The sequence below is a fragment of the Mustela nigripes genome, chromosome 9, assembly GCF_022355385.1.
Source record: "Mustela nigripes isolate SB6536 chromosome 9, MUSNIG.SB6536, whole genome shotgun sequence".
Lineage (NCBI taxonomy): Eukaryota > Metazoa > Chordata > Mammalia > Carnivora > Mustelidae > Mustela > Mustela nigripes.
This window is the reverse complement of record NC_081565.1, coordinates 12,332,616-12,360,398: the sequence shown is the minus strand read 5'-3', so window position 1 is coordinate 12,360,398 and position 27,783 is coordinate 12,332,616. Positions and strand designations below refer to the sequence as shown.

Genomic DNA, 27,783 nt, shown 5'->3' with positions numbered 1-27,783 from the left:
TCTTATTTCCGGTATCTCTCAGCATCACCCCCAAGATCATGTGTCAGCTGAAAACCAGAAGGAGTGACATGTTCTATGGCCACACTTGGGCCACAGACATCCTGGATCTCTGTATAACCATCCCTCCATAGAGGCTGCTGAATCCAGCAGCCCATGCTACCCTTACCCCCATGCTTTGTCCCTGGCACACCAAGAGCTGCCAGGAAAAGGTGGGCCTTCAAAGGCTCTGACAAGGTCTGCAGGGATAGGAAACTGGCCCTCAAACTAGTGAACTGGAATTAGCATGTAGGCAGAGTTAGGAGTAGAGGGCGGCCTGGGCACACTCAGCTGCTCCATGGAAGGATCCTGGGGGTTAATCCTCCCTTCTGGGGCAACAGGTCACCTCTATAAAATGACAGAGTTGAGCTCCATACTGTGCTTGGAAAACAGAAGGCACATTCTTGTCTAAGAAGCACACACACAAACTATTTCTGAAAGATACACATATATCTAAATCAACATTTGATAAGTGGATTGGAAGAAGGGAGGGGGGAAGGGCAGAGATGGGGCCAGGGATGGTGGATGAAACAGCTAATAAAGACAAGGGCCCTGCAGGGGTGAGGACGATGTACACCCGGAGCTGAGGTTTCTGAGCAACTCTGTGCAGGGCGGGGAGGGCCACTCCACTCCCTGCCTCATGGAGAACTTTGGCTTGAACCAACAGTTCTGCTGCTAAAAGAAAAGTGGCCCAGGAGCGAAAAGATGTTCTCTTTCACTCCCCAGATGGTGTGGTGGCTCTGGAACCCAGTAAGATCCAGTAGGAGACCCAGTATGTGTCAAAGCTAGAGACTTGTCTCCTTGTCTCCCTGCCTCCCATCACATATTCCCCTTTACTTCCCCAGACCAAACTCTCCCGCATCTTCCAAACAGGCTCCCCTGCACTTCCCCTTCCAGGCCCCCCAATAACTTCTCTTTTGCACCTATTCTGTCCCGCACCCCAGCCCCCACAGCATGTCGGAGGGATCCATCTGCTACAGCATTGGCCAGACTGAGAGCTCCTCTAGGGCTGGTGGGCTGGGCCCTTCTCCAAGTGTGCAGAGCCAGCTTGGGGCCCAGCAGAAAGCATGCGTTCAGGAGTGGGGACACGGGACACAGCAGCCAGCATGACTGCCTACCAAGCTTAGATGAGAGAAGAAACTCACCGTTGTGCCTTGGCAGCGCACAGCCGCGACTAACTGGGAAAGAGTACCAACTGCCCAGGAAGGGGGACTGCACTGTCCAGCAGCCCAGAACCCTCGGGGGCCGGGGGCCGGAGTCCTTAACCGGAGAGCAGGAAAGAAACGGAATCCCATCGTGTTCTGGATTTAAGTGCCCGCACTTCTACTTGCATTAACTTTATTTATTACACAAATAGGACATTTACAAAGCACAACATGAAAGGTATGTAACAAAACAGACATTGGTTTTACAAAAAAAAGTGCTTACAATTTTTTTTCCGTGTGTGTGTTTTCTCCCTCTGTTTTGTATTTAAATAAATAGTCTTGGTGGCCTGTGTGTTCCCAGGCTGCTCTAACAGGCTAGTGGAGACATGTCTGAATGGCAACATGCTACAACCACGTGATCCACGCAAGGAACAGACCCTGGGGGAAGGCTCAAGGCAGAGTGGGTCCTGGCAGGGTTTGGTTGCCCACTTGGCCGTGGCCACATGTGTACCACATGGCTGTGCTTGGGGCTTCAATCATCAGGAGCAAAAATCAAAGGAAGCAGGAGAGCTCCCCAGTCACCAGGGATTGGGCCCCAGCACCCTGCACAGGGCCAGTACACGCCACTCATTGGATAAGCTCTGAATCGAGCTGCACTGACCATGTTCTGGTGCTACCCTCTCTTGGCCCTGAGTCCCCCAGAGCTGCCTTCGGAAGGGAAAGGAAGCCAGTTCCCTTCTTCGGCTACACCCATGCCTTGCCCTCCTCCAGGTCCCAGAGCAAGAAAGGCATATAAGTTTTCATTTTAAGCGCCAACTTCAAGCCTTTGGATTCCGAAACCTGATCCAGACTCCGAGAGTGATACAATCCATCAGCGATGTCTACCACGGGTGAAAGTGGGGACAGCAGATGCCTGTGTGCCGTGAACGTGCACTTCCCATCCTAGAGTCTCCTTCCAGAAGCAATGCATCCGGCTAACCGAAGCAGGAGGGAGGACTTGGGCTAGAACAGGCTTACTAGCAACCTCTGGTGGGAAATGCATCAGGACACCAAGTAATTCTGAAATTACAGGATACGCTTGGGACAAATGGGCGTCCCCTGAAAACATAAATCATGGTCTTGTGCAGCCCAAGCCCTTTTGTTTGGGGTGGAAGAGTTGCAGCAGAATAGGGTGGATGTGAGCACAGCTGTGTCTGGCCTCTGCTCCTGAGGGGGTGGGACTGGCTCCATGCAGGGCTGGTGCCTCCACGTGCCTCCCTGGAATCCGGGGCTTGGCACACTCACCTAGGCAGCAGGTACCCTCTCTCTACTCAGACCTGCGTCCAGAATGAGCATTCCTACTGCCATTTCCCTGGGCTCTGTTTCTGCAGCTCCCCCTCCAGGATGGCCCCTCCAAGGAAGATGTGGCCCAACCAACCCTATCAGGAGTCAGCAAGTGGCCACCCTGCATAAGCGTTCAGAAATGCCATCACGCATATCAAACACCATCTCTGCCACGTCTCCTCTATATATGCTGGATAACTAGGTAGGAACAGAGTCTCCCCCTCACCCAGACACACCCCACATCTTCTCTTTCCTCTCCTTAAAATAGCCAATGCCTCCCCCCACCAGCCCAGCAAGCCACATCCTTCTCCAGTGGGAGTCGTAGCCGCAACCCCCACCCCAGCCCCTGCCTATCCCCCGCCTCTTGGTCTGGGCAGGCCTCCATCTCTGCCCTGTTGGGCCTCTCAGTGTTGGTCAGTGTCTCTTCTCTCTCTGAATTAACTTGACATAACCAGACAGATGGAAATGATAAAATTAGAACATAGCTTTCCTTTGGGGACATCCCACAAACACTGTAGAGTTTTCCAGACAAAAGCAACAGAGTGGATAACATTGGGGGTTGTCGGCTATTCAGAATTCAGAGATGGTTGCAAGGAAGTAGTAAAGAAAGGCCAATACGGGAAGAAAGAAAACCTGTAAATTAGAAGGCTGTTGGCGTTGCACGATTCGATTTGGCCTTTTGCTATTGAAATCGGCTGAAGTTGAAGATGACTCCTGTCTAGATGGAAAAACAGGCCAGTTGTTTTCACCCTGATTCCAGATTTCAGGGAGCTCTGCCTTCCCAGAGGAGGACCCCGCAAGTGCTCTTGGCAGGTTCTGGATGTCAGCAGGAGGAGGGAAGGCCAGGCCCCAGGGCCGGGCTGGTGGCTGTCAGGAAGGTGGGGGAGGGTGGGTACGGAGCGGGTGGATCCCTGGCAGTGGCTCGGACACCGGCTTTCAGCGGCTGCGGGGCGGCGGTGGGGTGCCCGCGGACAGAGGCACCAGGGCCCGCGGCGTCAGTACTGGAAAAGGATGACCTGCAAAAGGAGGGCGCGGGAGGCGGCTGAGTCCGGGCCCTGCCCCACCGGGTGTCCCCCCCCCCCCCCCCAACAGAGGTTCTCCAACGCATAGAGAATGCGGGTTGCTCAGGGCCCGGATCTGGATTCAAATCCTAGCTCCAACACTTATTTGCTGTGAGACCCTGGGCCACTCACTGCACCTCTCTGAGCCTGTTTCCTCATCTGGAGAGCAGAGATGACAAAAGCTCTCTCTCGGAAGGGGTTGGCTTCAGTGAGATCAGAGAGCGGCAAGACGTGTCTGCGGGGCACTGGGTCCCGTGCCCAGCACTGTGGGAAGGGCCTCACTTATGTTATGGGACAAAAGTCTCAGCCCTGTGAGGGTGCCCCCCATTTCCCAGGGAAGGCGCTGAGGCCCAGATAGGTGAAAATCAGTACGGCCGGGATCCCACAACGAGGAAGAGGTGGACCCAGACCTGGCCCAAGACCAAGCTCTCTGTGTTGTAACACATCGCCTCTGCCTCTGCGAGCCACGGGGACAGTCGTCCCAGATGTTCACCACGCCCCGGGCAAGGGCCGAGCACCTCACTGGATCTTCATGGAGCCGAAAGGCAGTCAGGTGCCGGACACACGTGGGTGATCAGGAACCGCCGGCCCCTCTCCCTCGCCCTCTTCCACCTCAAGCACCGGCCTGACCTCTCATTGTCCCCGCACCCCACTCCCGTGCACAGCCAGCTCCCTGCAGGGCAGCTCAAGGATTACGGGCCGGCTGGTCGGCGGGAGGTGCCTCGTCATAGTAACATTGTCAGGGTGATCCGGGGACATCCAGCGGGCATGGCCATTTGGCTGTTCCATTTTCAGATCGGGAACGTCCCTTGCCCAGAATGTTTACTATGAAGAGGAGCCGCAGGAAGTAACGGTGACGATGTCTGTAGCAGAATCATGACAACCCGCCTCTACGGAGCCTGTTCTGCGGCCCACAGGCTGTGCTCGACGCTTCCCACGCGTCGCTGCGTTGACTCTCAGCAACAGCCTTCGGTGGTGGTGGCAACTGTTATTATCCCCATGCTGTGGGCGTGGGAATGGAGGCTCAGAGAAGTGAACTGTGTTCCCCGGCCTCGCCGTGAGGAGGAGGCAGAGCTGGGATTCAGAGTCAGCCTGACTCCAGAGCTCACGCGCTACTGTCTCCCCCAGCCTGGGCAGTGCTCTTCTCTGACCACTGGGAGGCCTGGCTTTGGTCCCTTACTGAGAGAAGCTTTCTGAGGAGAGGTAAGACCCCACCCTCTCAGGTAAGCCCCTACCCTCTGCGGGCCTCAGTCTGTCCATCTGATCCATGATAAGATGGCCCTGATTTCTAAAGGCTTTCCAGGCTCTGGAACTGTGGAATCAGGGGACATGACCAAGGAGAAAGGCAGCTCTGGAAACTCTCAGGCACGTGTCGCCAAATGACGATGTGGCAGAGTCAGGGGCTGCTCCCTGCCCATGCTCAGAGCGCTGTCCTCCTGGCCACACCAGGGCTGGTGCTGAGTGGGTTCTGAGCCTGCCGTGGGGGGTACTGAGTCTCCTCATGGCTCGGCCACACAAGCCTGGAGGGATTTGGGAGGAAGTCCATACACTCTTGGACTGATCACACACCGCCCACCAGGTCTCGTGGGTTTGGCAAGAGGTGGACAGAAAGGGTCCCCAGGAGCTGGCAGGAAGGACTGACAGTGAGAAGGTGGGAGGTCATGAAGGAGGGAGACACTTTTTTTTTTTTTTTTTGGCAAAGCTGCTGGATGTGAAGTTGGGGAGAAAACTCTGGCTAGGCAGCCAAACCCAGGGTCCAGAAACCTTCTCCAGCAAAAGCTTTCAGACCCGAGCCTGGCTCATCCTTCAGACTGAACCAGACATAACCACAAGCTTAGCTGAGTAACCAGGAGACAAGGCTCAGCTCCAAGTGCTGAACCCAGCCTGAAACATTTCCGAGGCTCCCCGCTGTGCTGCAGGTAGAGCCTAAGCCCCTTGCTCCATGGTCCAGGCTCTTCGTGGTATGACCCCTGCCACCTCATTGGGCCTCGGTCATGTTAATCACCCCATGGTCCCTCAGACCCAGGCTCCTCTCTGCCTCTGGACCTTTGCACATGCTCTTCTCTTGACATGGAACACCCTTCTTGCCATTCCCTGCTTCTCCCTGAGAGCTCAGGGCCCCTTCTTCTGGGTCTTCCAATGCCATGTTTATCCCTCACTTCAACTGCTCTGTCACCCTGCTCACCTCCTGCTCTGAGCCACATGTTCCTCGAGGACAGGGACAGTGCCAGCGTGCCTCTTCTGGTCCTGTGCCAAGTGTGACAGGACAAGTGCCCCCTCAGAGGAGAGTGGCAGCTCCAAGGCGAGCAGTCCTGGGATGGAGGCCAGCTCTACCCACACTCACGGTGTGGCACTGGTGAGCTGCTGCTCTGAGGACCTCAGTCTCCTTATCTTTACGTTGAGGACCATCCTCACACCCACAAACATCAATCAGAGTACGGAAAGCACGTGCTGGGAATGGAGGCTTTGCTGGAGCAACATCAGCTCTTGCTGGGAGTGGCGCAATCTTGGGGGGTGTTCCTGGGACGCTCCCCCCACCCCAGATCTGTGGGCTTTTGTACTGCACGCTGCTGTTTATTTCTCAATCCACCTGCGCCACCAGGTTGTCCACACCACCACCACCACCACCACCACCACCACCACCACCACCACCACCACCGGCACACAGCGGGGCACCCAGCAGGGGCTCATTCAGGATTAGCAGACAGCGGGGCACCCAGCAGGGGCTCATTCAGGATTAGCAGAGGTATCCTGCGGGAGTGGCTCCCCACTCCAGGCCTCCCCAGCAGACTCTCTAGAGGGGAGGCTGGGGAATCTACTTCTGTACAAGCTTCCCAGGTGATTCTGAGGCATGCAAAGACTGGGCTCTGCTGGCCTGGAAAGTCCCTAGAGGCCCTTCCAGTGGAAGGAACTGGCCCAGTCTTCCTGGCCCACCACACCTGCTGACTCCTGGGGCTCCCTGCCTCCCTGAGGCCTGCTACAGCAATGTCTCCAGAAGAGGCCTCCCTTCAATAAAACTAGAAAAATAAAATAAAACAACATAAAATAAAACAAAACAAAACAAAACAAAACAGGGGTCCCAGGCTGGCTCAGTGGGTAAAGCGTGAGACCCTTGATCTCGGGGTTGTGAGTTCGAGGCCTGTGCTGGGTATAGAGATGACTTAAAAAATAAAACCCTTAAAAGCAAATAAATAAAATAAGTAAAATAAAATTCAAAAAGAAGCCTCCAGGGCCTCCCCGCTGCCCCAGGACAAAGTACAGACTCCCCCGCCTCGCAGCCCCGAGTCCCCGCTCCTTGCACTGCTCCTCTCAAGCCGGTGCCCCAGCAACGTGGAACTGCTCAGGGCTCCCCAAGAGCCAGGGTGGCTCGTGCTCTCCCTGATGAGCTCTGGCTCAGCCTTCAGGCCTGTGCACAGATGTTGCCCTCCTCCAGAGACTCCTCCTTGTGCTTCCCCTGAGTTGTGCCCTGACTCTCCAGCTCCCCGGGCTACCCCATCAGTTTCCTCACACTGTAGTGCTTCTGCCATGTCTCCTCCTCCAACCTGTGGCCCCCACAGAGTGGGAACCCTGCTCTCCTCACCTCTGTGTTCCTGGCCACTGACTCGGGCTGCGGAACACAGTCAGTACATAGCAAATGTCAGTGGAGTGGATGAGGGGGGTACACCGGTTCCCATCCAGGCTCTGGGACCTGCAGCAAGCTGTGCCTCAATTTCCCCACTCCTAAAACGAGGGGCTGTCCTAGGACAGAGGCCTTGCTAGGCTCACTGAGAGGCGTCTCGGCACGGAGAGGGAAGTGGAGTCCTACACACACTGTGGTCTCATCTAGAAACCATGTGGTTTCATCTACTTTTATCTGTTTTATGGGTTCTGGAAAAAAAATTTTTTTTAAGGTTCCGGTGCTTAGATACAAAGCTTTCAGGCCATTGGCCTGGGGGATGTCTAAGCAGCCTTCTGGATGTTCAGACCTGATGCTTGAGCTAACCAGAGATCCTGCTTCCACAAAGGAGGCCCTGCCAGCTGACCAAAGTCCCCTGCTGCCCTGTTATCCCAGGGATCCCCCCCTGATAGGGGCGCTCACTCAACAGACAAAAATAAAAGTGAGGAAGGAGAAAGAACAGGTGACAGTGTGGGATGCACGGTGGTGTGTCATAGAAGCCTTTCCTGGAACCACAAAATGTGAGCAAAGCAACTAAGTTCACAAATCTGGGGGAAAAAAAAAAAAAAAAGAGAGAGAGAGAGGCCAGGTATTGGTGGGAGGCCTAGAAGGAGGCCTGTGGGGGTGCTGGGCCCATAGAACACGCGGCTCAAGTGCCTGCTTTGGGGGCCAGGTGGGGGCTGGAGGATTCTGGGCAGAAAGGGTCTGCCACAGAGCAGCGTGGTGCCTGCCAGAAACCCATTCCTGGCCGGACAACTCTCCCCCACCACACCCAGCCTGGCTCCATTTACCTTCTCACCCCGGTTGGAGAGCGGCCCATCCATGTCGGCTTTGAGGTGGACGGGGGGTGCGGTGTAAGGCAGCCGGCAGTGCACCTGCCCGCACTGTACCTGACCTGTGGACGAGAGGACGCCTTGGAGCCCATCCCGCAGCCTCCGCGCACAAGCCCGTGCACCCCATGCTCAGCAAGCTGGAGCCCTGGGACCGGTTTCACTTTGACCGTGTACTGGCTGTGCGTGGTCTTGGGCAAAACTTCAGCAGAGTTGGTTGTAATGCTTGGGGTAAAAAGCTTTAGTCTATGAAGTGCTAGGTGATAACTGTCCAGCTCACTGACAAACACTCCTAAACTAATACGTAATTCAACACGGACATACCAAGCTCTACCCCATTACTAGTCTCCCCTCTTAATGCCTCTCCCTTCTAATCTGCCAGGTATCACTCAGGCTTTACCGTATACCTCCTAGAGGACCCTGCATTTGTATGTCACCTTAATGATGCTGTCCCTGGCCACCCTATTTATAACTGCAGCCCACCACCAACAACACTCACCCCTACCCTCCCTGGTCTCCTTCCCAGCTTTATTTTTCCTCCTTCGCACTTGCCATCATCTGACTTGTGGTACATTTTTACTGTTGACTTGTCATCGTCTGTCTTGTCAACTAGAATACAAGCTGTAATGAGGGCCAGAATTTTTGTCTGTTTTTCAGACTCTAGATCTTTATGGATTCCCAGCACCTGGAACGAGGCCTGACACCTAGAAGGTACTCACTGAATATCAGTTGTGTGAATCTCTGTACCTTATTCCAACATCTAAAATGGCAGCATCCCAGGGCAGAGCCCTGTACAGTACAGAGACTTATAATTAATATGTAACTTGGGACATGTCACTGTGCCTCTCTGAGCTACAGTTCCCTCATCAGTAGAATAAAGCAATTATATAAGATTAGGGATTCTTTTTTTTTTTTTAAGATTTTATTTATTTATTTGGCAGACAGAGATCACAAGTTGGCAGAGAGAGAGAGAGGGAAGCGGGCTTCCTGCTGAGCAGAGAACCTGACGCAGGGCTGATCCCAGGACCCTGGGATCACAACCCAAGCTGAAGGCAGAGGCTTTAACCCACTGAGCCACCCAGGCACCCCAAGATTGGGGATTCTTATCCTGGGGCATTCTAGAAGTCCATGAACAGCCTGGGATTACACTGAAAACTATGTGTGTATGTGCATCTTTCTGGGGTCTGGTTCCAAAGCTTTTTATCAGCTTCCAAGCTCCGAGGCCCCAGGGAACTCAGAATTGTGTGACTTTTGTTAACTTCCAAGCAAACTGCTGAGGTGTCCCTCAGCCCTGCAGCAAGAGGCAGCAGGTCCAAACACCCTTGACATTTCCAGCCCTATGCTTTACTTTCACCTCAAAGTAAAAAGGAGACGGCACCCTCAGCCCCCTCTCTGAGCATCCAAGACATATCTAGCCTTCATTGACAAAGTCTGTGAGGGGCCTGACTCTGGATGCCATGGCCCCACTCCCAAGGAGGTCACCAAGACCCATTGCCAGCTTCACAGCAAGGGCTAGCTGGCAGCCCAGACTCCAGGTATCTAGAGAGTCCCTAGTCCTTGGTGCCTTTAACAGATGATCTAGATAGTTCTGTGGACTTTGTGCAACCTGAACATAAATTATTGTTTAGAAAAGAAAGGAAGAAAAGTCCCTCCTCCGGAGCAGATGGTTCAGAAATGACACAGTGCAAAGAGACATGGTTTCCAACTGGCTGCCTGGTGCCATAGGCAGGATTCCACACCCCCAGCTGTGCCAGCCAGGACCACCACCACCACCACTAGGAAAGCAGCTAGGACGTCCCCTCATGGACTGAATGCTGGAGACTTGATGTCAGAGATCTTATCCGATGCTCTGAGAGAAGCCTTCTTATCATCCTCATTTTTGTAGATGACGAAATTGGTTTTCAGGGAAGCTAAGAAGCTTGCCTGATGTCCCACAGCTAGTGAGTGGCACGGCTGGGATCAGAAGCCTGACAGTCTCACCCTAAAGCCCCACAATCAACCATTAAGGAATACTGGCTCCCATTACTGAGGACCCTGGGTTTCTTCATCTGTGCAATGAGACAGTGATAGCTAATGCTTACACACATGCTTAGTATAGTGTCTGGCCCATGGCAGGGGCTCAGTGAATAGCAGGGCTCTCTCTCTGATGCTCCCTGTTCTCTTTCCCTTTTACTTGGAGCTGGAGAAGGGAGGATTTATGTTTGTGGGTATGTTGTGGCCACTTCTATTTTTCTGGTCACACCCAGCTTTGAGGAAACAAACAAGTTCAAAGGGAATGAAGATCCGTAATAAGCACCTGCTTGTTAGCAGACATGGAGAACATCCATTCCCCCAGAAATTCAAAAGGCCGCCTCCCTCTCTCCTCCAGGTTCCTGCTCAAAGGTCACTCCACCAGACCCGTTCCATCATCCCCATGGCATCTCCAGTCCCCACTAGCATGCCATCCCCTCCCTCCTTTATTAGCTGATTGTCTCTCCACTCATGTCCCACTCTGGAATGTGAACCCCAAGAGCACACAGATTTGGGTCTGTTTTGTTCTCCGTTGTATTCCAGTGCTTAGGACAGAAGGCACTCAGAGAGTAGTTACTGAACACATGAGTGGATTCTCACAACCCTGTGAAATAGGCATTATTAATGTCCCAGCGTGCAGCTGAGGATACTGAGATTCAAGGAGGGTAGGTCATTTGCCCTCGGCCTCCTAGCTCTGGATACTCCTGCCACACTGGCTGCCTTCTGCAACCCCAAAAGCACCCATGCCACAGTGCTTTCTGGACTATGGCCTGCCTGCATTCAGCTCCTCTGTTGCTGGGCACTCCTACTTCCCCTCTCCTTGTGTCTCACTAATTCCTATCCATCCTTCCAGTCTCCACAAGCTTGCGGCCAGCTCCTTTCCTACAGCAATCATCAGGATTAAAACCATGCTCTCATCTGTCTGGTCATCGTGTGCCACGTTGTCTCTCCCACCAAAACGCAAGTTCCACCAAAACGCAAAGGCTTTCCCCATCCTGTTCTCTCCCTAGTCCCTGGACGCTGGCACACAGAGTGGGTACTTGGAAAGTATTTTTTGAGTGGCTAAATGGCTTTTCTACAAAGAATCCCGTCTCCCTAAGGCAAAGACCGGGACCTTAGCCCCTCTCTCCAACCCCAGGTCCGAGGGACTGCAGACCCGACGTCCTCCCCCACCAGGCTCCGAAAGTCCTCCCCACGCCTCCGCCTGCCGCGCGCTGCTGCGCGTGCCCCTCCCCCGCCGCAGACCCAGCAGCCTAGGTGGTGCGGTCACTTACTCTCAATGTAGCCGTGCAGGGTGACCATGCGCGCCCGCTCGGGGCTGCTGAACGGGGAGTAGTGGATGTCCTCGGACAGGGCGGAAGGGAGGCGGGACGGCGGCGCCCCGGAGGGCGGCACGGGATGCTGTGGTGTGTGCTTTTTATGACGCGCCCGGCAGTTTTGAAACCACACCTGGAACGACAGCCTCAGCAGCCTCAGCCTTGCGGAAAAGGGTCGGACGCGCCGCTGGGAGACCCCACGCGGGACTGCTTCGTCGCCTCCTGCGTTAGGGCGGCCACGTGCGCCCGGGCCTGTGGCTGGCTAGTCCCGCACACGCTGGAGGGCCCGCCCCCGGCCTCTAGGCCTCGCCCCCGCCCCCAAGGCCCCGCCCTCCCTCGGCCCCACCTGGATGACCCTCCGGCTGAGGCCCGTCATGTCCGCCAGCTTCTGCAGCGTCTGTGCGTCGGGGTTGTTGTCCTGCGCGAACTGCGCCTGCATAACCTGCGGGGAGCAAAAGGGGCAGTGAGGCAGGAACGCGCGGAGGTCTCCGAGACCCCGGCCCAATCAGAGAGGATCCGGCCCGGAGGCCACGCCCCAGACAGCTACGGCCCCTCCCCACCACCAGCGGGTCCGGGCAGAAGGGGCGGAGCCAGAGCCCTTCTCGGCCCCGCCTACCTCTAGGGCCCGCCCCCACCTTCGGCCCCTCGCGGTCCGCCGGGGTACCTGCAACTGCTCGGCGGTGAAGGATGTCCGCGCGCGCTTGGCCGGTTTGGGTTGACTGTCCTGTTCCGAGGGCACTGCCCCCTCCAGCGTGAGGCCGTTCCCTGGGGGTGACAGAAGTGGCTGACCACGCGTCCCCATCTCTTCTAGTGGCATCCTGGAAAGGACGGGGGTGGGGGCAGCTGGTCCCTGGAAGGGTCAGGAGTGGAGTTGGCTGGGAGCGGGGTTCCCAGAGTCCTAGTCCCTGAGCTCTGTCTTTAGAAAAGGGGCTGTCATTTCTGTGTGCTCTCTAAATACCAGACACTGCTCTTTCGGTGTGTCCTTTATGTCTGGCTCACGGCCCCATTTTACAGTAGAGGAAAGAAACCGAGACTCAAAGAGAAGAAAGTCCTGACTCAGGACCTTTCTTAGCTAGTAGCTTACAGCTGACAGACCCTAGTGGCCCAGACTGGACTCCCTCTTAGCTGAACTGGGCAAACCAAAGGCTGGTGGAGGTAAGATGCGAGCAGGTTACAGAACTGTGATTCTACTTTTGTAAAATATACGGAAGTAAAAAGGTTGAAAGAATACACACCAAGGTGCTCACATTTATGCATCTAATGGACACACTACTTTCAATATTCCTGTAACTTCTGAGGTTTTTACAGCAATCATATGTCACTTTATTTCTCTAACATTTAATTTTATTAACTGGCACATACGTTAGCTATTCTCTTTCCAGTTCTATGACTTTCACCGTCACACTAAATACATTCTCATCTTATTTTTAATACCTCATTTTTCTAGGTAATACAGACTTCTTATCAAAAACTCAGAAAAACGGGACGCTTGGGTGGCTCAGTTGGTTAAGCAGCTGCCTTTGGCTCAGGTCATGATCCAGCGTCCTGGGATCGAGTCCCATCGGGCTCCTTGCTCAGCAGGGAGCCTGTTTCTCCCTCTGCCTCTGCCTGCCATTCTGTCTGCCTGTGCTCGCTCTCTCTCCCCTCTCTCTCTGATAAATAAATAAAATCTTAAAAAAAAAAAACTCAGAAAATTCAGATAAGCACAAAGAAGAAAATAAAAATCACCAGTAATTCCACCACTGTTCACAATTAGTTGTAATTTTTTTTTTAATTATGAAAACACTATGTTGGGGGGGGGGGAACCAAAGCAACATGCCACCATATATACAGAGGAAAAAAATCTGGGAAGATAGATACCAAAATATGAGAGGTGGTGATGTTTAGAGTGATCTTTATCTTCTTCTTTTTGCTTAACCGTCTTTTCTAAGTGTTCTATGACGGAAGGATGTGTGTTTAAGCTTAAAAGTAAAAACAGCAGGGGGGCCTGGCTGGCTCAGTTGGTGGAGCATGTGACTCTTAATCTCTGGGGTCTTGAGTTCAAACCCCACCTTAGGCATGGAGCCTACTTGAAATTTAAAATATAATAAATAAATAAAGAGTAAAACAGGTTCGAAACTGAGGGCTGGTCAGTAAAGGGGATCTAAGGCCCCAAGCCTTCAAGCTGCCCTACATGGTAAGTGTCTGGAGTGGCATAGAGGTGAGAGCAAGAGTTGTAACTAGCAAGGGTGTGGCTAGGGGTAGTCCTGATTGGTCCAGAGAGGAAGGAGGTCACTGATGGACCATGGTGTAGGGGGAGCCCTGACTCCTGGGATTCCATCCCAGTGCCACTGCTGACTTGGCCGCTATGGCAGGTAACTTCATACAACCCCAGCCGCACTTGTTTCCCACATAGGCCACTTTTAGTCCTGATCCTGGCAGGAGAAAGTGATGGCCTTGGTGTGGCCATGGTCTGGAATACCCTAGAAATTCCTGACAAGTTCCCCGGCTAGAAACTGAGGCAGGATGGTCCATACACCTCCCCAGAGGCCCTCAGGATGGGATAGACACTTTGCGGTATTAATGTCCCCTGGGAGAGCAGGCAGGACAAGGATTGGTGTGCCATTTTCTCAATGGGAAAATGACACTTATAGGGACAGCCACATCCCCGCAGCGTCCCTTGTTTAATGAGGTCTAATTAAGGGTCCCTGGAGCTTGGGAATGGGGTGATATGCTATGGTGGTTAAAAGCCTGGGCTTTGGAGTCAAGCCAGCCTGCTAGTATGTAACCTTTGGCAAATCCATACTGCAAATAACCTCTGCCTGTTTCCTCATCTGTAAAATGAGGACACATCAGCTACTTCTTAGGGTTTTTGTAAGGATTATACAAAATAATCCACATTACGGAGAATTAGCAGCTTCCAAAGACCCAGACAGCAAAATGATGGAAAGGGTCCCTGACTCTGCCCTCAGCCCAACCCCTATTCCCACCCCTTTCTAACCACCAACCCCCCTGTGTCTCAACCCTCACAGTCCCTGGAAGATGTGGACCCTGTCTGCTGGCCTATGTGTCTTAGAGAGACACAGTATTGGAGCCAGAAGAGATTTAGGGATCTTTCTCATTGACAGAGTATCTTGCACAGATGGGGAGACTGATGCCCAGAGAAGAAAGCTTCACACATTTCCCAGAAGCAAAACAGAGCTCACATCTCCAGACTCAAAGTCTTTTTCTTTATAGTCTAGGAAGAAACTCCCACCCCCAAACCTCTGGCTTGGAGCTGCTGGCACAGCAGTTGGGAGAACAGAGTGGAATCATCTCTCCAGGATTGGCCCATGGCTAGGTCCAGGCAGCAGGAGTGGACGAGTCCTCAGGCCTACCAGAGCTGGCCAAAGGTGGAGTAAGGCTACCCCATTATGAGAATCATCTCTAGGGCTCCCTTGAGTGTCTCCTAGCTGTCTTTGATAGGGGGTCTGTCTTATCATTAGCTCCATTTTACAGATGAGAAAACAATTGCAGAGGCAGACTGTGACTTCCTACGCCCAAGCAAACGGTGGAGCCAAAAGCATGGGCAGCCTCCAGGTAGTGAACTGGGAACCTGCTCCTAGAGGAGTGTGGTCAGTTCCTGTGGTGCTGGAGTGGGGTGGGAGAGGGCTGGGCACAGAGGTGTGGCAGGGTGCTGGGTGGGGCGGGTTGGGTACCGTTCTCGGCGGCCCTCTTGAGGTTCTCGATCATGGTGTCGTAGTGGATGCGGCACAGCACCTTCTCCTCGACCAGGCCAAACTCCTCGCCCGTGGACAGCTGGCGCTTGCACGAAAAGCAAGCAAAGCAGGCCAGATGGTAGGCATTGCCGCGTGCCCGCCGCACCCAGTCGCTGGCATAGATCTGTCGACCGCACCGTGCACACTTGGTCCCAAATCGGCTGCGGGACACCGGGACAGGAAAGGGGGGTGGCGAGGCTCAGACAGGCTCCTCCTTCCCCCTCCAAATCCCACTGGCCCACCAGCACCCTGCCTCCTGGCCTTTGCTCACCCAAATTTCCCTTTGCCTGGATCTGCCCTGTATTTCACACCCCTGTAGACAACAGTGCACCTTCACGGTGAAGGTGAGCTGGTGGGTGGTTTTTACTTTCTTCTTGGTGCTTTTCTGAGTTTCCCAAGTTTTCTACAATAACCCCTTACATTTGTATGTAACTAATCTGTTCATTAAAATATATCATGTTAGGAAAAATATAATAACATAGTAACATGCAAAGTTTTGAGCACTTACCACGTGCCCAGCAAGATTCTAAGTGTTTTATGTTGATTATCCCAGTTAATCTTCATTTTGCAGATGAGGAAAATGGGGACCAGAGAGTTAGAGTAACTTGCACAACACACAGTTTGCAAGGTTAGAAACCCAAGATGAATCAACTGTACCCCAGTGGTAGAGATACTCAGTTTCTTGGAAGCATAGACAGATATACACTTGCTGGCTTTGTGCCCTTGAGTGAAGTGTTTAACCCTCTGAGTTCTCACTTTTCCTGCCCTGAGCTGAGCTAGGTGACACTGCAGAAGCTACTGCTTAATACTCTGCAGGCTATTAAGTACCAGCCAGTCGCAAATCAAACAAACAAACAAACAAACAAACAAAAGGCCCAGATCAAATGTCCCCTCCCCCTTAAGCCTTTCCTGTTGGGCCTTTTCCCCATCTCCCCTACTCACCCACCCCCTAACTTGTAGTGCGGCTGTTTGGGTATGCCTGCCTCCACTAGCGGCCTGGGAGCCCCTCCAGGAAGCAGCAGAGTCTGGTTTACCCTGTCCTAGAAGTCAGCGCAAGACCTGACCCCTGAACCCCAGGGAAGGTTTGTTAAGTAGATGACTCATCCCGTGAACCTGTCCCAACACTCAAGTTTCCTCTGGTGTGCACTCTATTTCAGGGAATGAAGCCACCATGCATCCAGCCCCTCAAGCTCAGAAACCTAAACCATGCACCCCTCCCTCTCCTCAACCCCACATCGAACCGATCACCTGGCTTTGCTGGTTCTTTTTCCTACATATCTTTGGGACCCAGGTGCAGTGCCACAGCTGCTCTCCTAGGCCAGAATCTGCCCTGCTCTGCCTGTTGCCAGCTCTACCAGGGGCCAACAACCATTCCTCCATACAGTGGCCACAGCGAAGTTTCCAGCATGCGCAGTGAATCCTGTTCTGCCCAGCTTAAAATCCTTTGGTGACTCCACTCTACCCTCAGGATCTTGGTTCACAAAGCCCAGCAGACCACAGCCTCTTAGACTCATCTCTCTCACTTTCCCCACCCCACACCCAAGCAGGAGTCCCAGGCAGCCCTGATGGAAGGTCAGTGCCAGGTCTCTATGGCGCTCCTCTGAAGCGCCTTCCCCAGCCCAGGCCTTTGCACAGACAGTGCTCTTCGTACACCTTCTCCCTGAAGAGTCCCCCAGTTCCAGCACCAGACTAGCAGCATTGGTCAGGCGGGTTCGTAAATGTCGGATTCTTCTCCTTTCCCTCCCACCCCCTGTATTCCTGGGAGAGGACCAAGATCTGCCTCTGTGTCCCCAGGGCCAGCACACTTCCACCCAGAGGAGCACTCAGAATTGCCTGTGAATGTGCCCAGAAACCAGCCGAGCAAATGCTCTCTGGTTACAGCTTCGCCTGCCTTGGCAAAGGCAAGCAACTATCAATTGAATAAACGGTCTTGGGTTAAACTGAGTGCGGGATCGAGGAAGCCTCGGCCCGCCCCGACTCCAGACGTAACTCCAACGCAACTGTCTCTGACCGGGAGCGTAAGGGGACCCTGTGGCTGGCGGCGCGGTTTACTCGTTCGGGCTGTGCTGCGCGCCTCCGCTGGGTGAACCGCCTCCTAAACTGAGGCGGTTCCGGACCTCGGAAACTCGGCTTCCCCGGGGGACCGCCTAGCACAGCCCGCGGTTTCTTTCCCAATCCCTCAGTAAAGGGGAGAGGAAACCGCTTCGCCCACCCCTGCCTACTCTCACCGAGGGGCGGACCCGGAGTTCCGCGGCCCGACTGCCAGTACGCGGATTAAGAGCACGTACTGGCCTTGGGAGACAGGGGCCAGCCGAGGGCAGAGCAGGTAGAGCGATCCAGGGTTCCGGGGCGCAACGCAAGCCGCGTGAGGTGGAGACTCTGGCACCCATTTTGCACACGTGGAATCGGAGGTTCAGAGCGGACAAGTGACTTGCCCAAGACCACAAAGAGCGTGGGGCTCGGGGTTGAGGTCCGTTCTGAAGTGCAAAAAAGGAACCTCGAACCTGCGGAAGCAGTTGGGCGAGAGATGATTAGGAATGGATCCCAGGTGTATTAACTGGAAACGGGCCTGGTTTGACCCCGTCGCGCGTCCCGACTCCCAGCCACGGGTCCCAGAAAGTCCCGTGCGTAGGGCCTGAGGCCCAGCGGATTCGGGGAGGCGGGGAGTGCCTTCCCTGGGAGAGGGGAGAGCAGGGGAGGGGAAGGTCCGGGCCTTTCAGAGGCCACATGAGAGCGACTGCGTCTCCAACCTGTGGTCTCCGTGGGCCACGACCCGTGAGCTGCGCCAGAGCACACGACCCCGGATCCTCGCGCGCGGCTGTGCGAGATTCTTTGTCCTTTGCCAGAGATGAGTCCAAGACACCCCGCGCACCCCGATCTTTCTGCTCCACACGGCCGATCCGCCGGCGCCTTCTGCGCCTACGCTGTACATCTTACATTCCGTGCTCCCCAGCGGACTCCGCGAGTGAGCTCTCACCAACTTTCCCACCCTCCACGCGTCACCCCAAGTGATAAAAGCTGTCCCAGCCCTAGGATCTCCCCGCGCTCGCCGTGGTTCGTCCCAGTCAACGAAATCGCCTTCGCGATGGGTCCTTGGATGGGAGTGAGGGGGTCATTATACAGTTTTGGATGAGTTTGAGGGCCGCTCCTGAAACGTATCCTCCACCCAGGGCAGGGGTCAGTGGCACAAACAAGGGGGCACGAGGAGGCTTACGGATCGAGGTTCTCTGACAAACCGATAGACTCCTTCCCAGGCGGGCTGCGAGGCCCGAGCCGCCGGATTCCGGAAGCAGCGAAATCGGCGGCGAGACAACGAAACTTCAAGAATGGGGTGTTCGGGAGCTGCGAAGGGAGCGCCAAAGGGATTAGGGGGCGCGGCTACCGCCCCTCCGCCCCCAGCCTTGTGCGCGCCCCTCCCTGGATCCCGGAGCGCCGTGGGGTAAAGGCGCAAGGGACAGACACGCTTTGGGCGTGGAGAGGAGCCCGGCAGACGCTGCGCATACTGGCAGCTGCTGAAAGGAGTGCGGTGCCATAGTACATCTCCTTACCCTCTCTTCCCTGAGTAGGGAACAGAGACATCTAGGTACTCCTGCGGAGCTGTGCGCCCTTGACCAGGTCAAGCTCACTCTCCCGGCCCACTTCCAATGGATACCGAGTTGGTGCTCAGCCATTATTTGTTGGATGAATGAGCCTCAAAGAAAGAGCCTTTCCGAGTTTCACTACGACTCCTTTCCGCCTTATTAAGATACCCGAAGCTAAACCGAAGCTCCGAATGGGAAGGCCAATGTTAGTTAGGAAGCCTGAGAGTCTGGTGCGGAAACTTAAACCAGAATTCAGGTATTTTGAGTTCAGAACACTCACTGATGGCTTAGGGAGATTCTAAGAGGACAGCAAGATGGAGTGGAGGAGGAGCCTTTTCTATTCCCTCTGTTCCTTCCTTCCTAGGCAAACTCTTAAGAAGCCAGGAAAAGCAGAACCAGCAATTATGAGGTTAAAATGCCCTGCGCCTCGGAGGTCCCGGCCCCGAGGCCCCTCCCCAGAACTCCTCTCTCCGCTCCCCCAACATCTGTCCCCCAACAGCTGGCAGCCGCTGGGCTGCTCTCTGCCACGGTGGGGGGCCGCTTCCCAGCTCTGAGCCTCCCTGGGGACCCTCGCTCTAGGGGAGGGGGTGGGGTTCTCCCACTGGAGCCGGCAGTTGGAGCTTGGGCTCTAGCTGGAAAGCCGGAGAAGGCTGAGGGCTTGCCCTAAGTCACAAGGGCCAAACAGGGGACAGGAACTTCATTCAGCCGGCAGGCCCGGTGGCCCAGCCCAGGACACTTTCTGAACCCCACCCGGATCAACGCCAGGAGCAGCAGTTAACCCTTTATTCCCCACTCCAACAGGCAGGCGACAAGAGGGCCAGGGACCATGGCGACCTGATCATGGCAAAGTTGATCTAGTCACAGCCTCTGAGGAGGTCACTCCTGTCCCCATGCTCCCAGAGCCTACCTGGGAAGAGTCCCACACCAGAGCATACAGCTGGTGATCCTTGTGTAAAGCCAATGAAACTGGGCAGGGAATCTCAGAGCCGGGAGAGAGGGGTTTTTGCCATTCCATGACCTCTCTTTGTAGAGAGCTTCTGCTAACATAATCTCACCTATAAAAGAACAGTCCTGAGTGTTTAGACACAGGGATGGCCTTGGGGATCACCCAGGTTCTGCCACTTACTAGCTGCGCAACCTCCCCTCTGAGGACCTCAGTTTCCCCTCCTATAATGTGGGGATTAGGACAATGCGGTAATCACAGGGTGGACCTGAGGATTCAATGAGATGGAGCCTGCCAGAGTTAACATGGTTCCTGGCTTGAGTAAAGCTCTAAAGATCCTGGGGAGCAGTAGCCTCACCCCTGCCCAGCCCCTCTTACACTCTCTCACTGAGTGACCCTGGGCTCCACATTCCTCTCCCCCAGGGCCTCAGTCTCCCCAACCACACAATGGGCATGGTGCTTGGTGGGGGCTGAAGAAGGAGGCACTGCAGATCAGTTCGTGCCCCTGTTTTGGGGGGCAGCAGTGGCAGGTCAGTGGGTGGGAGGAAGCTGTCTGAGGCTGTGGTTGCTGAGGGCAGTGACGATCTGAATGGCCCAGAAAGGAACACTGTCCCCACCCCACTCTCAGGACTTTTCTTCACTTCTTGGAAGAAAATAGAACGAAAAATTGTCTTAACAAAAGAAGAAGAAGAAATTAAAAGCAATATCAGATTTTCCCTGGCAGTCTGCTAGGACTCGGGGAGTGAGTTACCAGGTTACCAGGGTTACCAGGAATCTGGCTGAACCCACCAGGGCTGGTGAGGTCCCTCCTTGGAAGGAGAGTTGGAGAAACCAAAGCAGAGAGGCTGAGCAGTCTTGCCCAAGGTATCCCCTCCATGCTCTGCAGCTCCCTCCCTGGTGAGTTTGGAGGGCCTTCCTAACTTCTAATTCCTGTGCCACCAACACCAGGCTCTGCCAAGGGAGACTGTGGATCTACAGGACGGTGTCAAAGAAGGGCAAGAAGAGGGATGGAACGGAGGAGAAACCCTTCCCTGAAGGATAAGACCTGAGCCCAGAGGACCATGGAAGCCCTCTGGTGCTCATTCATGAGGTCTCAGCCACTTCCTTTCTCTCCCTGCCTTACTGGGAGATCTTGATCTCCCCTAGGGCAGAATGCTCCAGTCCAGATCCCACCAGATCCTTGACCTTGGGCTTCAGGAAACAGAGGGCTAGAAAAACGCAGTGCATGGCCTCTCCCTAGCCCCAGCTCCTGAGGGTGAACTCTGCCTCCCATGTCACCATTCATGCTTTCTCCAAGAAAAGCTCCTTTGTGGCAGCCACCCAGAGCCTGGGCTGCTGTGAGAGCTGACAGCTGTCCCCACCTGGTGCTCCGTGGTTTTTTCTTTCCCTTCTTGTGGGTTTTATTATTATTTTTATTACAGGTGGGGTTGCCAGGGATGGGTTATGCCTGCAGGGAGACCTGGTTGGCATAGACATGATCAGGAGAGCCCACAATTCTTCCCTCATTCCAGCCAATGGGAGCTTTTATCCCCTTTTCTTAACCAAAAATCTGTTTTAGTTTTGCTTTCAGGGATTTTATCCCTGGAAAAGGATTAGCGCTCAGAACCTGCTGCCTAGAAATGACCTGCCCCCATCTCTCCAGGCAAATCCTGCTCCTCAAACTGCCAGAGGAAATGCCATCAGAGGATTGTGCCCAGCATCCACTCTACCAGGGGTGACAATGGTGACAATGGAGACATCCATAGCACCTGCCATTTAGGGAGACTCTAATGAGCCTTCCTCTCTCCACTGGCCTCTTTGGCAGCTCAGACAGACAACCCTGGAAGTCAGACACTGAGGGCAGAAAGATGTAGTTACTCGGCCAAGGTCACACAGTGATTCAGCATTGGCCTGGTAGAGCCCAATTACTGCTTGTCCCCACAACAGCTACACCCCCCCCCCCCATCCTCAACCCCACTGCAGTAGGAAGGGGGACTCCAGAGCCAGTGAGGCTCCGAACAGCGGAATCAGGATCTAAATTTTGACGAATCCTTGAAGGTCTAGCAAAGCACAGCAGCTAAGGAGGCTCGGTCCAGTCTGGGCATGAGTTGAAGCTGGAGAAGCAGGGGGGAGGCTACCAGGTCCGCTCGTCACCCAGAGGGCCAGGAGAGGGATGGAGCCCTGCCTTACACTGCAGGGGGAGGCCGAGATATTGTCCTGCTGGCTTCCTCAGCCTGGAGCCCTGTCCCTGGCTAGCTGATGAGCCCAATGAGCCCTAAAACAGCAGCTGGCCTGAATTTTGGTTTGTCTTGTTTGTTTGCTTTGTTTTGTTTTTAACCGAGTGAAGGCAGGCATAGAGCAGGGAGGTGGCAAGACCAGGACTCCAACCTCCATTTCCTGCCCTGGCCAGCCAATAGTCAGATGGGACAGTGGAGAAAGACATACCCACTAGGTAACGATAACCTCCTGGGATGCACACATGTGGCAGTCCACATCCACAAATCCATGTTTACATCACACCCTTGGCTCCTCAATACCAGGGTGAAGGCCTTCGGCAGGAATGTTCCCTCAGAGGGGAAGTGGAGGAGGAATGACAGGATTTCAGAATTCTCGCCCTGTCACCTCTGGGTCCCAGTCCAGACCTAATCTTGTCTCCACTACCTTGCCCACAGGCACACATACACACATATGCACACACCAAGTCCCAACATTCACATGGATACACACGCTCTTGACACTCACACATAAACCAAAAGACAAATACTCATCATAAAGGAGTACGCACACTGCCCTCATACCCCTGACCTTGTTCAGGAACACATTCCTCCAGTGCCACTGCTCAGATGCAGACAACACAGACACAGAGACACCCCTTGCATGCTGAGTTCCAGGTCCTGGGAGGGAGACACGCCCTCCCCCCCATGCACATCCCAGGTGTAAACCTTTCACATCTCATACACAGAAGAAGAATCCACTTCTGAAACCATGCTTCCTGTGGTTTCCCCAGAGTACTACAGCCCCCAACACTGGAGACCTCACCCTAGTCTCAAGATCCTCTCTTTCCCATGGCCAGGAGACTCAAAGCCAGAGCTGAGGAAGCAGGCATTACCTACCACCAATTTCCTTGATTCTCAGGGGCCTTCTGGGCCAGGGGTCTTTCTAGTAAGACTGAAGCCATGACCTCTGCAGAGGCAAGGATGGGAAGGATCTCTGTGGGTTACGTTCTAGGGGAGTAGCTTTCTCCACTTCCGGACAAAGCCCTTGGGAACAAGCATCCCTCCCAAGAACCAGTCCCACTTGGCTCTCCCGGACTCTGTAGGCCCGGTGGCCAGGCCTCACGTCAGGTTCACGCTTCCCGCCAGGATCAGGCCAGTGGCTGCTGTGCCCCTGACCTCGCAATGACCTCGACCTCGTGACCAGGTCAGGCCTGGGCGCGCAGTTAGGAGCCGGGCGCACGCCTGCGGCGAAGACTCGGCGGCGGCGCGCGGGGAGGGTGAGCCTGGTGCAGGGCCACGGCTCTGCGGCGCGGAGAGCCCAACCCACGGTAATCCTACTCGGGGCGCCGGTTGCTGGGCCCGACTCTTCCCCCTTCCTGTCCAGGCGGCGGCTCAGAGTCAGAGCCTGGAACCGGCAGCGGCTGAAGCCCGGGACCAAAACGACCGCGGAACGGAGACTGAAACAGGCGCCCCCGAACCCGGGCAGGACCCCCGACTCGGCGATACGACACGCGAGCGACGCCGGGGTCTTAGTTGAGGCGGAGCCGGAAAGGTTGGGGCTTAGGACCAAGCGTTTGGATAACGGACAGGATTTGAGAGCTGCGAGGCTAGTGCTTGGGGCCGGAGCAGACCCAGACCCACGGAGGAGTCCAGGGCAGAGCAGGAGACTGGAGCCCAGCTCTGGGACGGCGGGGAGAGACGCCTGCGCGGCTGGAGTCCGAGTGGGGTTGGAACCCAGAGCTGGAGCGCCCTGGAGGTGCAGGCGGATCGCGGCTGGGATCGGAGCGGGTCGGGGCCAGAGCCCAGGACGTCAGAGCTCGACCGTCGGAACTGGAGCCAGACACTCTGTAAGCCCCGAGATGGGGCCAGAGACGCGACCAAAACCCAGTGGGCCGCAGGAACCGGAGGCGGGTGGCGGGCCGGACCTGTCCCGGCACCGGCGCGCGGCCTGGAGCTCCTCGTTCCGGGCGCGGAGAGCGGGCTGACTGAGCCCGCGCGGCGCGCAGGGAGTGCTCTCGGGGTCCGGGCTTCCGCGGCTCCGGAGACCGCGCGCAGCCAGGGTGGTTCTCCGCGCGCGCCGGGTGGGGGGCCTGCCTGCAGCGACACTGCTGGCCCAGCGGCCGCAGCCTACCTGAAGTAGTCCATCTTGCAGAAGATCTCCTTGTTCTTGATGTAGCAGCTGTTCTGCTGCCTCAGCGACGTGCGACACACGGAGCACTCGAGGCACCGCACGTGCCAGATGAGGTTGTTGACCTGGGGAGGGGGCGGAGGTGGGGGACGGCTCAGAGCGGGCCTCTTTTCACGCCCGGCCCCATTTGTAGATACTGTAGCTGGAGGTCTGAAGGCGTGTATGACTTCCCCACTTTTCTTCTGTGACGAGGAAGCTTAGGAAGGTAGAATTACACTCTTCCCATTTTTCAGACGGAAACCTGGGGGTGCCGAGAGACTCTAAGATTTGCCCAAGGACCCGCGGTCGTAAGAACTTAGTGGACCTGCGCCGGCGTTGCGGTCCTCAGGGATGCAACCCACACCCCACCAACAGACATGCAACACCCCGCCCCCGTCTCACCTTGAGCAGATACCGGTCCAGGATCTCAAGGCCGCAGCTGGAGCAGATGTTCTTGCCGGCGGACGGCACGGAGGAAGCGGCAGAAGGCGGTGAACAGACAGACGGCGTGCTAGGTGTACAGGGGGAGGCCCGGCCTTCGTCCTTGTCCAGAGAGCCTGCCAGGGCCTCGGCGTCCGACTGAGCCTGCAGTCGGGGAGAGAGGGAGAACCGCGCGTTGAGCTGAGCGCCAAGCCGGGTGCCCAGCGTTGCGGCTGCCTCGGAGACAAATCTGGGGCCCCAGCGCATCAACTGACAACGAAATTCTCCCCAGACGCCGTTCCATGGACTACAGGATAGGAATGGAAGGGCCTATTGGAGAGGAAGGGACAGCCCCAACTTTTAGCCCTCGTGTCCTGGGTGCTGGGGACGGTTAAAGTCTACCTTTCCGGCCAGAAAACAGAGGCTCGGAGAGGGGCGGCGCCTTCCCGCAGTCCCCCGGCGCAGGGGCAGCGGTTCGGGGCCGGAAAGCCGGTCAAGGTCCCCAGGGCCCGCCAGCCGGCGTACCGGGGAGCGAAGGCAGGACCGAACGAACTCACCATGGCAGGCGGCGCGGTCCCTTCAAGGCAGCGGGTGGTCGCTTTGCAGCCGGACCCTGGCTGGGCCATCACCTGGGGGAGGGGGAGGGAACTCAGGCGGCGGCGGCTGCAGAACTGGCTCCGCTCAGCCTGAGCCCAGCGCCTCCCTGCGCCTGTTATATAAACCGGCGCGGAACAATGAGTCTTAACTTTGTAGTGGGCATTTAAAGCCCTTCCCCACAAAAGCGGTGTCTCTCTAATGAAGCAATTTGAATTTGGATTGGATTTTTTCCCTCTCTCTCCCCCTCTCCCTGCACTTAACCCGTGGCTCTTGAAGTAATCGCTTAGTTCCCTTGCAATCCAAGCCTCTGAGGGGGAAAAAAAACACGCGCACACACACAAACTACCTGCAATTAGAAATTGTCGTGAATGCCCAAGATAAGAGGTAGCCAGAGTGTCAATTCCAACTGTCAATCAGTGAGATCCATCAGGCCGCCCAAAGAATTGCAAATTTGATTTTTTAATGGTAGTAATTAAAAATCGAATTTTTTCTCCCTCCACCCCCCCCTTTCCTCGCTCCCTTCTCCTCCTCTCGACACAAAATGCAAAAAGGAGAAAAGAGAGAAAGAAAGAAAGAAAAGAAAAGAAAAAGGAGATGGGTGTGTGGGGGGGCGTTTGAGGAAAATAAAACCCGGAGCGCTGGGAGCATCAGCCCGCCAGCCCCGCGCGCGCTGAGAAATTGATGCGGCGATACTGACACGAATTCAGGCGCCTTTCGAGGGCCAGTCCGAGGGAAACCCCGAGCAAAATGGGGGCGAGGTCCGGGGGGAAATGGGACCAAAAAGAGAAAACACAGGCGTCCAAGAAGAGGAAAAAAGCACCCTCCAGCCCCTCGGCGCGCCCGGGACCGGCCCCGCGTCGGGATTCTCAGCGTTGCGCCAGCACAACCCCCGGCGCATCGGCGCTATCAGCGCCTATTCAGACGGACAATACCCGCCTCGCCTCCTCTTGATTCGCCTGTGTCTTTGCTAAATCGCTTTTTGAGAAATTCCTCCAACATTTGCATAATGTGTTCCCGCTTTCCGCGACCCCCCCCCCTCCGCGCTCGCGCGCGCTCACACACTCACATACACACACTCACAGGCGCACCCCAGAAGCCCTCCTCCCCGCGGCCGCCCACCGCCCGGCCGGGCCCTGCGGGGTCCCGGCCCCTGCCCGACGGTGGCCCGGTCCGCTCACCCACTCGCTCGCTCCCTCACCTGGTCGGTGGCGGGGCCGCCCTCGGCCGGCAGCCGGCAGCCCTCGGGCAGCGCCGGGGCGGCGTTCTCATGCTTCCAGTACATGGGCCGGGGAGCGGCGGGCTCGGCGGGCACGCAGCGCGGAGAGCCGCGCGGAGAGGGGCCACGGCCGCAGCGGGAGCAGAGGCTGAAGCAGGAGCTGGAGGAGAGCGGAGGCGCCGGCCCCGCCGCCCCAGGCCCGGCCCCAGCCCCCGCCCCCGGCCCGCGCGCAGCCCCGGCCTCCCTGGCTGCTGCCGCCGCTGCCTCGGAAGAAGGTCCCGACAAACTTGGAGAGGCCCCCGCCCCCTCCTTCTCCTCCTCCTCCCCCTCCTGGTAGTCCTCCTCCTCCTCTCCCTCCTCCTTGTCCTCCTCCCCCTCCAGCTGCGGCGGCGGCCGCCCTGCCGCTGGAGCCCCGCTCGGTTCAAGATGAGTCATGCGTGACCAATCCCCTCCCCGCCAAGGCAGAGCGAGACACACACAGCGAGGCAGCGACCCAGAGACACACACAGACATATAGACACACAGAATCTCAGAGCTGCTGACACAGACTCAGACAGCTGACATACAAAGGCATCAGCAACCCCCACAACTTCCACTCAGCTCTCACTACCGCCCCTCCCTCCGGGGGTACCCACGGCCCTTAGGCACAGCCCCACTCGCAGGTACAAGAGGGACCCATGGTCCCATTCCAGCCGAGATGGAGTCCATAGAAAGTCGCACATTATAGTATGTTGATGTAGTTCCACTTCTGGTACATCTGTGTACCTACTGATGCCAACAATTACCTTTTCCCATCATTTACTTTAATACAAGGCATACGTACACATACGTACATACACACCTGCACACATGTCTCTGCTCCACAACAATCAGAAAGTGGAATGGCACTGAATGGGATTGGGTTGGATGGGGGATGGGGAGTTACTTGGTGTGTCTGTGTGTGTGCGGAGGGGGGGCAGTTGTTACCCTCAATTCTCCTGGGAGGAATTGCCTAGGATATCCCCATTCTCTCCGGGATATGCTGAGCTATCTGGTCTAATGTACACCTCACCTTCTATGGGGTTCTACTGATAGAGAGGTAGGGAAGGCTGGGGAGCCCAGGCATGTGGCTAGGACACACAGCCTCTAAACACACAGACACACACACACACACACACACACACACACCCACCCCTCAGACTCAAACACTCCACAATATACACACACAAGTGGACACTCACAGCTTCCAGATCCCTTCTCCTCACACAGACTGAACCTAGACAGACACATGTAAATACACATCGCCTTTGAAAAACAAATATGCACACTCAGACTTAGATCCAATCTTCTCAACGTCACGACACCCCTACCACCACCATTGTGCCTACCATCACAGTCCCTAATTGCCCTCATTTACAGATGTGCACCTCCCATAACTGTTTTTACACCTGTACATACACCCATACTCAAGAGAGCGCTGACACCTACAGAGCTCCAGACTCACATAAAACCTCATGCCCCATACTCGGACACCCACAGATATGCACATACATCCCTACAGATGGCAGTTTG

At 55.6% G+C, this 27,783-nt stretch overlaps 1 protein-coding gene across 1 annotated transcript; it reads right to left on the bottom strand.

Annotated features, from left to right (window-relative positions):
* Window positions 1-1,343: 1,343 nt before the first annotated feature.
* Window positions 1,344-26,448, bottom strand: LHX6 (LIM homeobox 6). Its single transcript, XM_059412214.1, has 10 exons — window positions 26,215-26,448; window positions 24,977-25,048; window positions 24,402-24,584; window positions 23,964-24,085; window positions 15,054-15,274; window positions 12,041-12,141; window positions 11,723-11,818; window positions 11,335-11,509; window positions 8,012-8,115; window positions 1,344-3,520 (listed from the first exon to the last, which is right to left on the bottom strand). The coding sequence occupies exons 1-10, from the start codon at window positions 26,296-26,298 to the stop codon at window positions 3,500-3,502; spliced, it is 1,179 nt and encodes a 392-aa protein (XP_059268197.1). The 5' UTR covers window positions 26,299-26,448; the 3' UTR covers window positions 1,344-3,499.
* Between the last annotated feature and the right edge of the window lie 1,335 nt (window positions 26,449-27,783).